Genomic DNA, 12,876 nt, shown 5'->3' with positions numbered 1-12,876 from the left:
CTCTGTAGCCTCTGGCATGTCCACTGAGGGTTTCTGCAATACAATTAACCAGTCTACAAAATAGAGTAAAACCTACTTCATATGGGGGCTAAGAGGTTTAATTTAAGTAAGATCATAAAAAGCAGTGGGTGTAAGGGCACAGTCTCCATGTTGTGTTTTATACACAGCACTTTTTTTGAGATGGGGGATTCCCCTGCTGCCCTAGTCTTTCCCCAGCTCCTTTCTGGACTGTTTCTACAGTGCAGAGTTGCCATCTTTTTACAGCAGTCTTTGCCTTTCAGTACTTTCAATCTAGGAACTTCAGAACAACAGAGACTGATAGCAATAAAAATGGTGTCGGTCATTGAACAAATCGTTCCCTGTATAACTCGGTCACTAGCCACATAATTTTTTTCCTAGCACAGTATAAAGAAATACTGTCAGAACAAATGGACTCCAAAGTTAACGACAGCTTATGTGAAAAATAAACCCAGCAAATTTCTGTCTTGCCCCAAACTAAACTCCAGAGGATACATGCATATTTTTAGATACATACACACATATAAAACTCATTCTATTTTCCACTGCTTTTTTAAAATGATCATTTATTTTAAAGGAAACCTTCCTTGCATCTTGTAACAGAAAAATTTATCAGTAATGCAGAAGCTTACTCGGAACCAAACACAATCAACCTCCAAAACAAAAGGACTAATTCTACTTCAGCAATCTGGACTGAATGAGACACAAAGTTAGTTAGATCCTTAACATGGTTTCACCTTTATCTGATCCACCAAAGCTGCCCCGTTCCTTGCACAGTGCCCATGAAGAACACTTAAGAGTCCCAGCACGCCCTTTAGCCTCACTGGGGACGGTGTCCGAGGCGGGCAGCCGCGGACCAGCAGAGATGGCCTCCAGCAGGCTCCACAGGAGCGTTTTTGTCCTCCTGAAATGGCGTCTCCTCCGTTGAGGCTGGGACCAACGACACTCCCCTCTGGCACGGCCTCTGGGAGGGCACTGAAACAGTTAACTATACTCCCAACCGTATTTATAAAGTTCAGTTAAAAAGGGGACTGATTTAAGTCTGGGGCTGCAAATGCAAAGGATTTCTTTAAGTTTATTTCCTTCTGCATTTACATTTTTGCAAGGAGCTCTCTCTTTATAAATGCACTGCTGATGAATATTGAAAATATTCTTGGGCACAAGTATCTTCTTGCAGTGGCAATGCATCAGAGACTTGGCTGGTGGTTATTCTTCAAAGAGTTAGGAGGCGTTAAATGTAAATTTAAATATAAATGTATTTAGGAAAATCCAATACTAAAATGATCTGGATCTTACTTTAATTAAAGTAGAAGGAAAAGTTTTTAAAAAACACTGAAATCCTGTTTTGTTGATAAACTTTATTAAGATCCCAAAGTAAGCTGCTTTCCCCCAGTTTCTCGGCCACTTTGCCCTAAAGCACGATGGCCTATGCAGAGCGACGGGCACCCATCCATGGCAGCTGAGCCAGTAACGCCTTGAAAAAGCCAGTTTGCAAAACAGCATAGGTATTAAGAATTGATTGCCAAACATTTTGAAAACACAGCTAACAGGGAAGATTACTCCGTGAAAATAAAACTGTTATGCAAAGCAGTTTCTGGGATTCATGCGCAGCCAGAAACGCATTACCAACAGTCCTTCAGCAAAAGCAGATGGGCTTTTAAAACACGATGTACAACGTAAGCTGTTCCATCACCTGGCCGCAGCCTTCGCGCACAGACCCAGGTTTCTGCAAGTTTAAGGGCAGTAACTGTAAAAAAAAAACCCAAACCCAAAACCAAAACCCAACAAACCACCAAAAAACCTCCCACAACAGTAGAATAACCGCGAGAAAAAAAAGAAAAAAACCCCCACTTTCAGCACAGGTGGACTTCGTCTCGCAGCTTACCGGGCGGGACCTTCTCTACGCGTGTGCGCACCTCACCCCCTGCCTTACGGAGGACGGTCCGCGCCGGTTCCGCGGGCGCGCAGCGCGTCTCTCCGCGGCGGGCTTGGCGCTTGCTGCGTGCGCGTAGAGGTAGTGACACGACTCCCAAGAAAGGGGACGGGGCGAAGCCCGCCAAAACCCCAACAGAAAAGAAAGAAAACAACGAAAAAAATAACCCGAGGTCGCCGGTTTCCAGCCCAAGCGGCGCGGCAGTGCCGCCTCGCGCCGCTGCGTGAGGGGAGAGCCGCGGGCCGGAGCCTGGGGCTGCCCTCCGTCAGCCGCCGCCTTATCCCGCCGTGTCGCGGACGGGGCCGAGGGTCCCGTCCCCGGTTCCCGGTCCCCGGTCGCCGGTCCCGTCCGGAGCGGCCCGTCGCCCTCCGCCTTCCCCCGCTGGCCGCCGGGCCGGGAGGAGGGCGGGGGAGGGCTTTCCCACAATGCTTTGTGGGGACGTTGACAAGTGGATCCAAGATGGCGTAGAAAGTAATGACAGGTAAGTCAGGACTTCCCCATTCGCCCCCCGCGGGGGCCGGGGGCGGCCGGGCCCGGCTGGTGAGAGCTCCGGAGAGGCCTCGGGGAACCCTCGGTGCCCCGCAGCCGGCCGAGCGGTCGAACGAGGGCTGCCGGCCGGGCCGGAGGCTGAGCGGTGCCGGCTGGAGAGGGCCCTGTGTCTGCGGAGGGGCCTGCAGCGGCAGCCGCTCGGGGGCTGTTTACGGGCAGGCTCGGCCGGAGCCCCGGGGGCTGCCGCGCTCTCCCGGGGGCCCGCAGCCGCCGGCGGGCGGACCGGGGCGGCCCTGCGCCCGGCACAGCGGGGCCAGGCGGAGGGGCCAGCCTGGAGAGCCGAGATGCCTTGCACAGCCCCGGCTTCCCTTGGCTCCGGGGGTGCTCCGTCAGGGAAGGAGGTGGGGGGGGGACGACACACGGAGAGGGGTGGGAGTCAGCTTTGTTTTTGTACCGGGCGGGGCGGGAGGGAACGGCTAGGGACAGCCAGGAAATAACAATAATAAAACAGAAGTTAAAAAAAAAAATGGGTTAGGTAGGGTTTGTAGAAGGATGGAAAAATAAATCGAAATAATTTACCAGCTGTTGTAAAATTAACCCTCGGAGCAACTGAAGGATGGCAGATAAGCTTCTATTTTTTGTCTTCTGCAGGAGGCTTTGTCAGGGCCGAGTGGCTAGAAGTTGGGAGGTCTAACGCAGATCCTGAGATCGCCTTTTATACGATGCAACTGTTGTGAAACTGAAAATAGGAGAGTTTATACTGCTGGTTGCGATACAGTCCTCCCAACAGAGACCATATAGATACATTTATATATACATGTATATATGTTTAGGGCAAATCCCCACATAGGGGAGGGATATACATTACCCCTCCTGGGGTAGGTCATGTCCTTTTATTAAAATTTCCAAATGAGTGAAGTTGTTTGGCTTCAATGCAATGTCAGTCAAACTGTTGTTTGATTGTAGTAACATGATTAAACATATCATTGATGGAAATTAAGAAATAACTGCAGGGAAACAGTTGCAAAGTTGCTTTCCAGTTAATGACAAATTGAGTAAGAGGTCACAAGGTAATAGGATTTTTGCATTATCAGAGGTACAGCGAGCTTGAGATGAAGTTTTAAAATAACATAAAATATTTTGCTTTTCATTGAAGAAGTAAAAGAATTCAGCTGTAAGACACAAAAGTGTCCTAAAAATGAATATCCCCGTTGACAAATTGAGTGCATCATGGCTAGTCTTGTTGGGATGGTTTGAATTGTTGGGGTCTTCTAATGTTGTTGTTCTTAATAAATAGTATAATTTAAACAAGGCAAAGGATAAAATATTCCCCCCCTTCATTTATACGAAGAAAACACATATTCCTTTGTAAAATTAAGAACACCCCCCCCAAACAAATTAAATGAAGTGATACTTGGCAAGTTTGCATTATTTTCCAAGACTGATTGGTAGAACAAGGAGGTTTTAAAATAATGTGTTCTAAATTCAGTTGTTTCAGTACTTTTGAGTCATAGCAAATTGTGAATGAAAACTCTGGGTTTTGTTTTTTGTTTTTTCAATGGCAAAGCTTGTTTGATTGGAATAGTCTGGGGATGCTGGGCAGCTTGCTGGTCCTTCTCAGCGAGGAGCTGAATTTGAACGTGCAGTTGAAACTTAGATGAGGGGAAAGTGTACAAGTGACCACCACCTTCCCTCCCCCTCCTCGGGATGCAAACCGAGGGATTCACTCTTAGGTCAATCAGACTTTGGTAGGCTTAGCTTTTACAGCACAGAAACTGTGAGTGGTGAAAGCTGAGTTAAGCTTTTTTTGTTGAACTTTAATTAGCAGAACAGTTTTTCTTTATTGGCAAGTGAAGGAACATTTTATGTGTTATTACTGATAAAATTGAGTTCTCTTTGTAATTTGTTATGAAAGCAGAAATTACTTTTCTTTTTCCTAGCTGAAATCACATTTCTATTATCACTCCTCACCTCCGTGAATTTTTTTGACTTATGAAACGTACAGTGTGTATTTCCCCTCCTTTAATTCACATGGACACCGTGCCTTTTTAAGTGAGCCAGATGAATTTTTCTATGAAAGAGGCTTATTAAAGTGATGGCTCTAGGACTTGAAAGGTTGTAATAGCTGGTTTCGTTGGGGTTTTTTGGTTGGGTTTTTGGTTTTTTTGGGGGGGAGGGGTTGGGGGGGGCAGGTGGCTTGTTTTAGTCTCTCCCCAGCAGACTAAAAATTAAAGGGAGATGTGGAAACAGCATCTTAATCTGTAATTTGTCCCAGTTTTGCTTCTTGATCTGTCATGGAAGATCCTTTCCCTTTGTGAAATCTCATTGGTTTCAGAGAAGTTGCTCCTGGGCTTTGGGATCTGTATTAGTAGGAGAAGGGTTGTAGCTTGGAGAGGGCTTCTGCTTGAAGGTTAGATTCATGGAGAAATTCCCATCTCAAAAAATCTAGGTAACAGTGTCTGGAAGGTTTGAAAAGGTAATATTTCCAAGTGGATAGGGTACAGGCCTAGTGCTCGAGAGATGTGGACAGCCTGATGCAAATCACTTCACCTGTTTATGCTTCCTTTTGAAGGAATTTCAAATAGGAATAGTGAATCTTACCAACTTGTAAGGAGTCTTGATGCCTGTGGATGAAAGGGACTATGTAAGAGCTAGGCAATATTACTACTACTGTTTTCCAACTCTGTTAATTTAGTAGTCTGATGAAATATTTTCTCCGTTGTTGGCAATTATTTTTGTTACTAAAATCCCCTTTGCAATTATAGCTGGATATTCTTTCTGACTTAGCATGGGTTTTTTTCTATTTATTCATTGTTTACTACCATCTTACATTTGCTCCTGCACTTTATTCTAGGTGTTTTGATTTTAGTAATGGCAGAAGCAATTGCTGGAGCAATTCAGATTATTAGTTGAAAGCCCTTGAATCTTTCACCTCACTGGCATTCCCTCCTGAGGTCGGTGGTACCTAATAGGTCTGGTAGCAGGAGTGAAATCTAAATTAGAAAAGTCTTTTGTAATCATTTAAATCCTGTCCCCTGTGTACAGCCTGGATAACTAGGGAAAGCCGTGGGAGCTGGCTTGGAGAACAAGAAGGAAGGATGGTGTCATTCTGATCTAGCTTAGGGATAGAGTAGTTGGACAGCTGGCATTCCCCCTGCCTTGGGGATCAGTAGGCCAAGAATCCTAGTAAACGTGAATCCTGTCCTTAGGTTTTTCCTAGCGTTGTTAAAGGCTTGTTCCTGGAAGCAGATCCTCAGTGTTCCTCTTTGTGCAAGGGTGCTAGTGGGTCATTGTGGGGGAGAAAATAGCAAATTTTGTATTCCCGATCTTCCCCTGCTTGCGTATTATAACTGTTTAATCATTTCTCACCTCTTTTGTTGAGGTCCTAAGGCAAGATCCCATTATCACTACATGGTATATGTATTTTTCCCCTTTAAATGGAAGTATTATGGGTTAGATTATCAGAACAAACAAGACCTTCCTATTTTTGTTCTTGTTTGTCTTGCTATTTCTTCTATGGCCTTTGGCAGTAGTCAGCACTTGTGTTTATGTATATCAATGACATACATTTAAAGACATCGTACTTTATATGTTTGATTTCTTACTGCCTTTGGTAGACTTCTGCAATTGTCATGCTTTTTTCAGCAAGGAAGAAAAGAGAGAGAATATGGAAGAAGAGACTGCTTTTTTAGAAGTTTGCACACGGCATTGGTATGGAATTAAAAAAAATGAAGGAATGCTTGGTCTTCTGGAGATTTTGACTGGGAAAGTAAACACTTGTTTTCTCCTAGTATTTATTTTGGAGGAGGAGGAAGGAAATAACTAAACTTTACAGATAGTGAAATTAGAAGTCTGCAAGGTCAGACTGCTCCACAGAAACAGGCCAGCTTCTGGTGATTTTATTAGGATGGTATTGATATGTAACTCAAGTTCCTTATTCAAAACCAGTCTTGCTTACTGAGCTTTCGTCTTCTCTTCACACAAATGTTTGCAACATGAGGCTTCAACCAGAAGCAATCACTCATGTCTGAGACACAGAAAAGTGAATATTACTGTAGGAAAAGAAGTGCTTAGGAATTTAAGCAGGGGGATTGTAATTACCCATAGGTGAGAATTTGTTTTTCTGTTGCGTTTCTATTGCACTGCTAGTTGGAGTTAAAGGATACTTAATGTGGCTACAACATAATATCCAAATATTTCTCTACAATTTTTTATGCAAATTCATTGTCATAAATTTAATAGGAATGCGCTGGTTATTTATCCAGTCTTTTCTCAGAGTCCTCCAAAATACCAAATCGCAAACTTTGGACAGCAAAGCCAGGTAAGAAATCAAGGATTTCAATCTTTTTCCTTCTTAAATGTAGTTTTACTATACTGGGAGGTTCCATTTCATGACTAAAAAGTTTGAGTGGTTACTATGGCCCCATCCTACTTCTGAATGAGTACAAACTATCAAATTTTCTAAGTGGCGTGGAGTCTTTGTCAGATGTTAGAAGACTGGTATTTTAGCAAGAAGGTAATTTAGAATTAACAACACTGAACTATAGAGCTTTTCCAAGAAGCAGTAGGTATACAGTGCTGCTGCGTTGGTAGCAAGAGTTTTTGTAAGTGATTTTATGTAAAGAGATGTTTTGGAGATGTTACTGTAAACTGTTGAGCGATTTGTTTCTGTTAGTCTCAGGAAGTACCACTTGCATGAAGAATGATGTGACTGAGGTGGATGTTTTTAATCTTTGGCTTATATGCGGTTTGGGGAAATAAATTTCATGATCTCTCCTGTTTTGTAAGCAGAAGGAAGGCTAATGATTCTCGGAGCTGTAATGACTAAACACTGGAAGAAAAAGAATAGTAGAATTATGTTAGGTACGAAATTTTGAATGTTGGAGTGGCAGGAATTAGAGGATAGAAATGTGAGCAGTGTGTGGATTCGTCTGAGCTGATTTTATGGTAGTTAGGGTAAGTGTTACTTAGAAATGATCTTTCAGTCTGTGAATTTCACCAGGTTTGGTTTTTTTTTTCATAGTTGTATATAGCAAAAATACTGGATTCATCAAACCACTAAAAATTACACTGCTTAAGTATGCTTAGAAGATCTTTCAGAGCCCTTCAGACCCCATGGCAAAAGCAAAATACGTAACACAACAAGAGCTGTTTTTGAGAATCTTGGTTGTTAGTAAGGCGGCAAGAGTGTTTAATATGCTGGAAAATATTTAGTGGATCAGCAGACCAAGAAAGTAGCAAATCTTTGTGGATATAGTAAATGGAGAATGCCACAAATGAAAAGCATAGTGGTTTTGGCTGCATAGAAAATAATGCTTCTTCTTTATATAGCTTCTCACTTAATGTAAGATAATCTGTATTTTTATAAATGAAAACTTCATTTTATCCTGGGATAATTTGGGGGGGACAGGGACAGGCAGCGTGCTTTTGTTCCCAAGTAATGTTCCTTCGCTGCTCTCAACTAAATTCCCCATCAGCTATCTGGGATTCCCAAATACTGTTGACCAGCCACGATAGCTGCCTTGCATCTGCTTCCCTGCCATCTCAGGAGCCAGAATTTGTTGGGCTTTTCTCATTGTCTACAAAGGGAGGTCATTAAGGGGAATGCTTTTTTTTAGCATACTTCTGAATCTGTGCTAACACAGTGTTGTAGCCGAGTGCTGTGGGTATTTTATTGAAGTGATGTTTTTGATTATAGTTGTTTGTGCTGATGGTTTTGAGGTAACTACTCTGGCCATATCTTAAGACACTCACATGTTTGGAATGGTGCAGGACATTTGTTTTGTCGTTTGAACTGACTGATACTACTTGGCTGTAGTTTTGTTTATATTTGTTTGGCTGGGCTAGACACCGCTTTTCTTCTTCCGAAGTTTTGTCAGAATTATGCCATTAACCACAGTAGGATCGTTACTCATTCCTGCTGATGTCTGTTCTTTGAGTGGGGTTTAAAATACGTGACTGAATCTCTAATGTTCATTTCAAAAGGAATGAGTAGGGTGAATGCCATTGGGAACTTGTGGTGTGTTGGATACAAGTTATGTTGTTGCCCATAGGGTTTGCTGTGTGAGGAGAACTTGGGAATCCATATTCTATTCCCAGGAGGGGTCTAAAAATTGAACCTATTGGTAGTGTCATGTTCGTGCATTTGAGGAGAGGAAACAGGGATGTTACAAAAGCATTATCCGGATACAGAAGGGTTAATATCATTAAAATACAGAGTTAGAAGACAACTCCCCAAATCAGGCTTAGCTATATTATGCCAAACCATTTGAAGCACAGTCATGTAAAAACGAATTTCAAAGGTTATTTCCAAGAAAGATAGCAATTTTTAGTGGTGGAGGTTAGTTATTGCTTTGAACTTTCAAAACAGCACACAAAAATATCATATGCAGTTACATAATAGGTATGGTTTTGGGAAAGATGTGTTTGGAGTATCTGTGGGTGGCATGATTGTGTTATTAAATCTGTTATGGTAGGACCCTTTTGTACTAAGCACTGTATAAATGCGTAAGAAAAAACTCAGTCACAGTATTATTCACTACTATAATAAATTTAAGTTCATTATAATGCTGCAATGAAGACTGAGGTATATTGAAAGAAGATTTTCCTGTTTTGTGACACAACTTTCTGGCTTATTTCTATGTTCGATTTGTGAACTGTGCACTATAACTGTGCAATATAACTGATATTCAGCATGAAGACTTTTACATTCTTTTGCCTCTTGAATGGATTGAAAGAGTGATTCATATTTTGCATGTCAAACAAAATGAACATAGGGCTTTTTTTTTTTTTTTTTGAATCCAACTGTAAAACTGTGATATATACCTGTAGCATCTGCATTTGCACTGGTGATCAAAGCTGTGTTCTTCAGATAGGTCTCCTAGTCATAGGGGTGTGCTGCTTTGCAATACTGGGCCATGTCAAGAGTGGAGAAAAGTCTTCTATGAAAATGAAAGTTTGACATTTGAGGAAAGACTGTTTCAGCATCACTATGATATCCCTGTTAAGGGAAAACTTGGATTGAACCCACTGAGCTTTGGAGTTTGCACAGGGTTTTCCAAAAGGAGATATGCTGTGAGGAAATAATTTCTTCATTTTAAAAATACTTTTATTGCTGAAATCGAAATACAGCTGTATTAGAGGAAGCTGTGAATTGAACACAAGACTGAAAGTTAGGAACTGCTAATTTTGATTCTGTCTGATAAAATTGGTGAACTTTGGCAAATGAACTGTGGTCAAGTGCTCTCTGAAGACAGTGCTGTGTTAGTGGCAAATTCAATGAGCATGTGGAAAACTTTGTGATATGTGTTGCATTTAAACTTATGAAATACATTTGTAAACATTCTGATATGTGTTTTGTGTTGAAATGATGCTTGGGAATCTTCCTTGACTCCGCTTTGCATTCCTTGGGAGCACAGTTTTGTACTTGCTTGGCATTTTGAAAATTAGGTGACAGATGTTTAGTCACACATACACAGATGTACCTATATGTCATACAGCAGACATTTCTCAAAAAGGACTTTTGGCATTTCTTATGACTCAGCGGAGAAGAATATTGGTAATTGCATAACTGTGTAAGTCCTTAAGATTAATGGTGTTCACTTTTTTTTGGTCAAAATTATTACTAAACACTATAATGAGAAATGTGCAGAGACACTCAGAAACATGGCCATGTTCTGTTATTCAGGTGTTTAAAAGGGAGGTTCTGCTACAAGTAGTTTATAAAGTTGTGGATTATGAGGTTTAAAACAGCCTTTAGAATATGAATACTGTATTCTTTGCAAAGTGTGTTTGAGTTTGAGACTTGTAGGTTCGTGCTGCTCCGCGGAGAGCTGGCTGGTTGTGCAGTGCTGATTTTTCCCTTTGTTTTTCTCTGGCAAATTTCATTAAGAGAAGCAAAGATTAAATTACTTTTCTAATGCATTTTTTTAAAGTAAGTAATTGGTGATGTTGTTATGGGGATAAAATGGTAACCATGGGACAATATTTCAATTAAAATGCCCTCATTGGATAAGAGTGAGAAACTCTGCTCTCAAAAAAGCAGTAAGAATATATAGGTATATGGAATACAAACTGCTGCTGTTAACCGGTTATTATGAAAGATTGTTTACGTGAAGATTTTCTATGAAGGAGCCAAAAGAACTTTAGGCGGGGCAGAAACACCACCTATTATTATGTTACCTGATGCTTACTATGACATACTCCTCATTTCAGTTCGTTATTACTTGCCAAATTTTAATTATTTGGGTTGAAATTTCCCATGGTAGGTGTCTATCGCAGTCTGACTTTTTGGGTTCTGTAGAAGGAGTGGAAGGTTCTGCCAACATGATTCAGTCTTTACTAAAAATTGAGCAAAAAATATGTTCTTATGATCAGAACAAAATAGAAAAGAATTCTAATGACCTATAGTTCTGCTTTGTAAAATGTTGAGATGTGGTATAGTGTGACATTTCTGCCAAGGATATACTTGTTATCAACCCTGTGAAAATCTGCTCAGCATTGGTCAAATCAACATTTAGTACAAATCTAAAAAATCATCCCTGTAGTGAATATACTTCAGCCTGAGCTAAATAGGATTTCTGTCCAATTTGAAGGCTGGGGCTTCTGCATTCCTTCCTGGTATGATTTGGACAAAAATGAGAGCACAGAGAATTCCCCTTCTGTACTCCCGATAGCCAGTTCCTCTTTCCTACCAGCTCTACTTTCATGCAGCACAGAGGAAGCAGTGACTGGATTTAAACAGAAGGTGCAAAATGCAGATTTTTGCAGGATATGTAGAATAAATGTGGCTGAACAAGGAGATTGAGATTGAAAAATATTAGTGTAAGAAAGAAAGAAGGGAGGCTATAATGTGTGGGTACAGATAATTTATAATGCTAATACAGTTGTTTGTTGGAATACAGTTTCACTATTTGCATAAATTAGAAAGTGGTTCAGAAATGGAGTAGCGAATAGCAAAAAAAAAAAAAAAAGGCAAATCATACTTAAGCCCTGTCTTTCCTACACTTCATTTTCCGTATTTCTAATGAACGCTCCCATGTTGTGATGTAGAGAAATGCTGAATACTCGTAAGTCACTCTGCAGACACTGGGTGTTCTGCTTTGATCATATAAATGGCTATATAGTACAGGGCAGAGCATAATGGGGAAAAATAACTTTTAGTTGTCTTAATCAGAATGTAAGAAGTTTATAGAAACTTTTGGCTTTAATGTGTTTTAATGTCTTAATTCTTTGTAAAATGGGAATTATGTCAGAAGGGTGAAGATGTTTTCTTAATACTTGTGAAGTGCTTGGTCACAGTATTTGTAAGCATTATTGAAAGTTAATGAAAACATTAAAATGCAGTCCTGAGAATGCGATTTGAGTAGCATGCAGTAAATAAGGCCTTAGGCCCTATGCTGAAGTATTTAACTAGATGTCCATTAAGCAGGCAGCCTCTGTTGTGCCTGCTCATTCTGCCAGGTAGCCCTTGGAAAATGCAGTATGTGACTAATACAGTTAAGGCTATATCATAATGCAGACACACAGGAGAGCCAACATAAGCTTGTACAGATACTTCTGTCATTACACAACCTTTGAGTATTGAAGTGGTAGTATTTGTACTGTAATTTTAATGAATGCAGTATGTATATGTATTTGCTTTGTGTAACTAGGAATCTTGTGTCTGTCAGTTACGGATGGCTTTCAGACAAAGGGAGTACATGCCAAGTAGATGTTGTGCTTTCACTTGCCATGTATGTTGCTTAGTTTCATCAAGATAGGTAATGTTTTCAGACAGCTGTGTGGAAAAAGGATCATTTTAAAGTCAAGAAATGAAGATATTAGGGATACTTATGTGGTGGATGGGGTCATTACAAGTGCTGAGGCCATGAGTTATTTTCAGATTTTGAGCCAAAGATAGCCAGTTTGTGCATGTGTAAATGTTGCTGCTGCTGGTTGTATAGATTGTCCTTTCTGCTGCTATTTCCAAAATGAAAATAAAAGAGATTAGTAAAGGTAATAAAGTGTTAATAATCACTTAATAAAGTGTCTGTACTGAAATCATAACTGACATGCAATGAAATCTAACTTGTTACTATCTGTGATGTATGTAAAGTGACTTAAAGAACAGAGGATCCAGATGCAGAAGGCATTTGCTCTTTTTTTCTTACTATTGTTCTGTGAATGGTAAACCACCCACAGGCACTTGTTCCTTTTTCAGTAAATGTGGATGTGTTTATTCTATACATCAAGTTTACAGGATCAGACTCAAGGCTCCATTTATGTGGCCAGAGATCACTTGTCCTCCCAATTTATGGTGCTGTCTTTGGTTTGTCAACATGGAAGGATAATCTAAGTATTTAATGGTAGGGGGCATCATGAACCTTTTAATTCCTGTTTTTTGCCCTTCCTGACTGAAATCAAGCAATGAAATCACGTTCCTTAGAGGCCATGTA

At 40.8% G+C, this 12,876-nt stretch overlaps 1 protein-coding gene across 3 annotated transcripts in view; it reads left to right on the top strand.

Moving 5' to 3' along the window:
• The first annotated feature begins 2,307 nt into the window (after positions 1–2,307).
• Positions 2,308–12,876, top strand: part of HELZ (helicase with zinc finger) — a 91,826-nt gene continuing 81,257 nt past the window's right edge. For 2 of the 3 annotated variants that reach the window (XM_052807097.1, XM_052807096.1), the window contains exon 1: positions 2,308–2,432. Coding sequence is in view for 1 of the 3 variants with exons in the window: in XM_052807098.1 (XP_052663058.1) it covers positions 2,426–2,432 (7 nt within the window). In the remaining 2 variants the exon portion in view is untranslated. The remainder of the gene's footprint in view (positions 2,433–12,876) is intronic. The other variant, XM_052807098.1, reaches the window with a different exon arrangement.

Source organism: Harpia harpyja, chromosome 14 (genome assembly GCF_026419915.1).
Source record: "Harpia harpyja isolate bHarHar1 chromosome 14, bHarHar1 primary haplotype, whole genome shotgun sequence".
NCBI classification, from domain to species: domain Eukaryota; kingdom Metazoa; phylum Chordata; class Aves; order Accipitriformes; family Accipitridae; genus Harpia; species Harpia harpyja.
The sequence above is the reverse complement of the archived record's forward strand: the minus strand, read 5'-3'. Positions and strand labels throughout refer to the sequence as shown.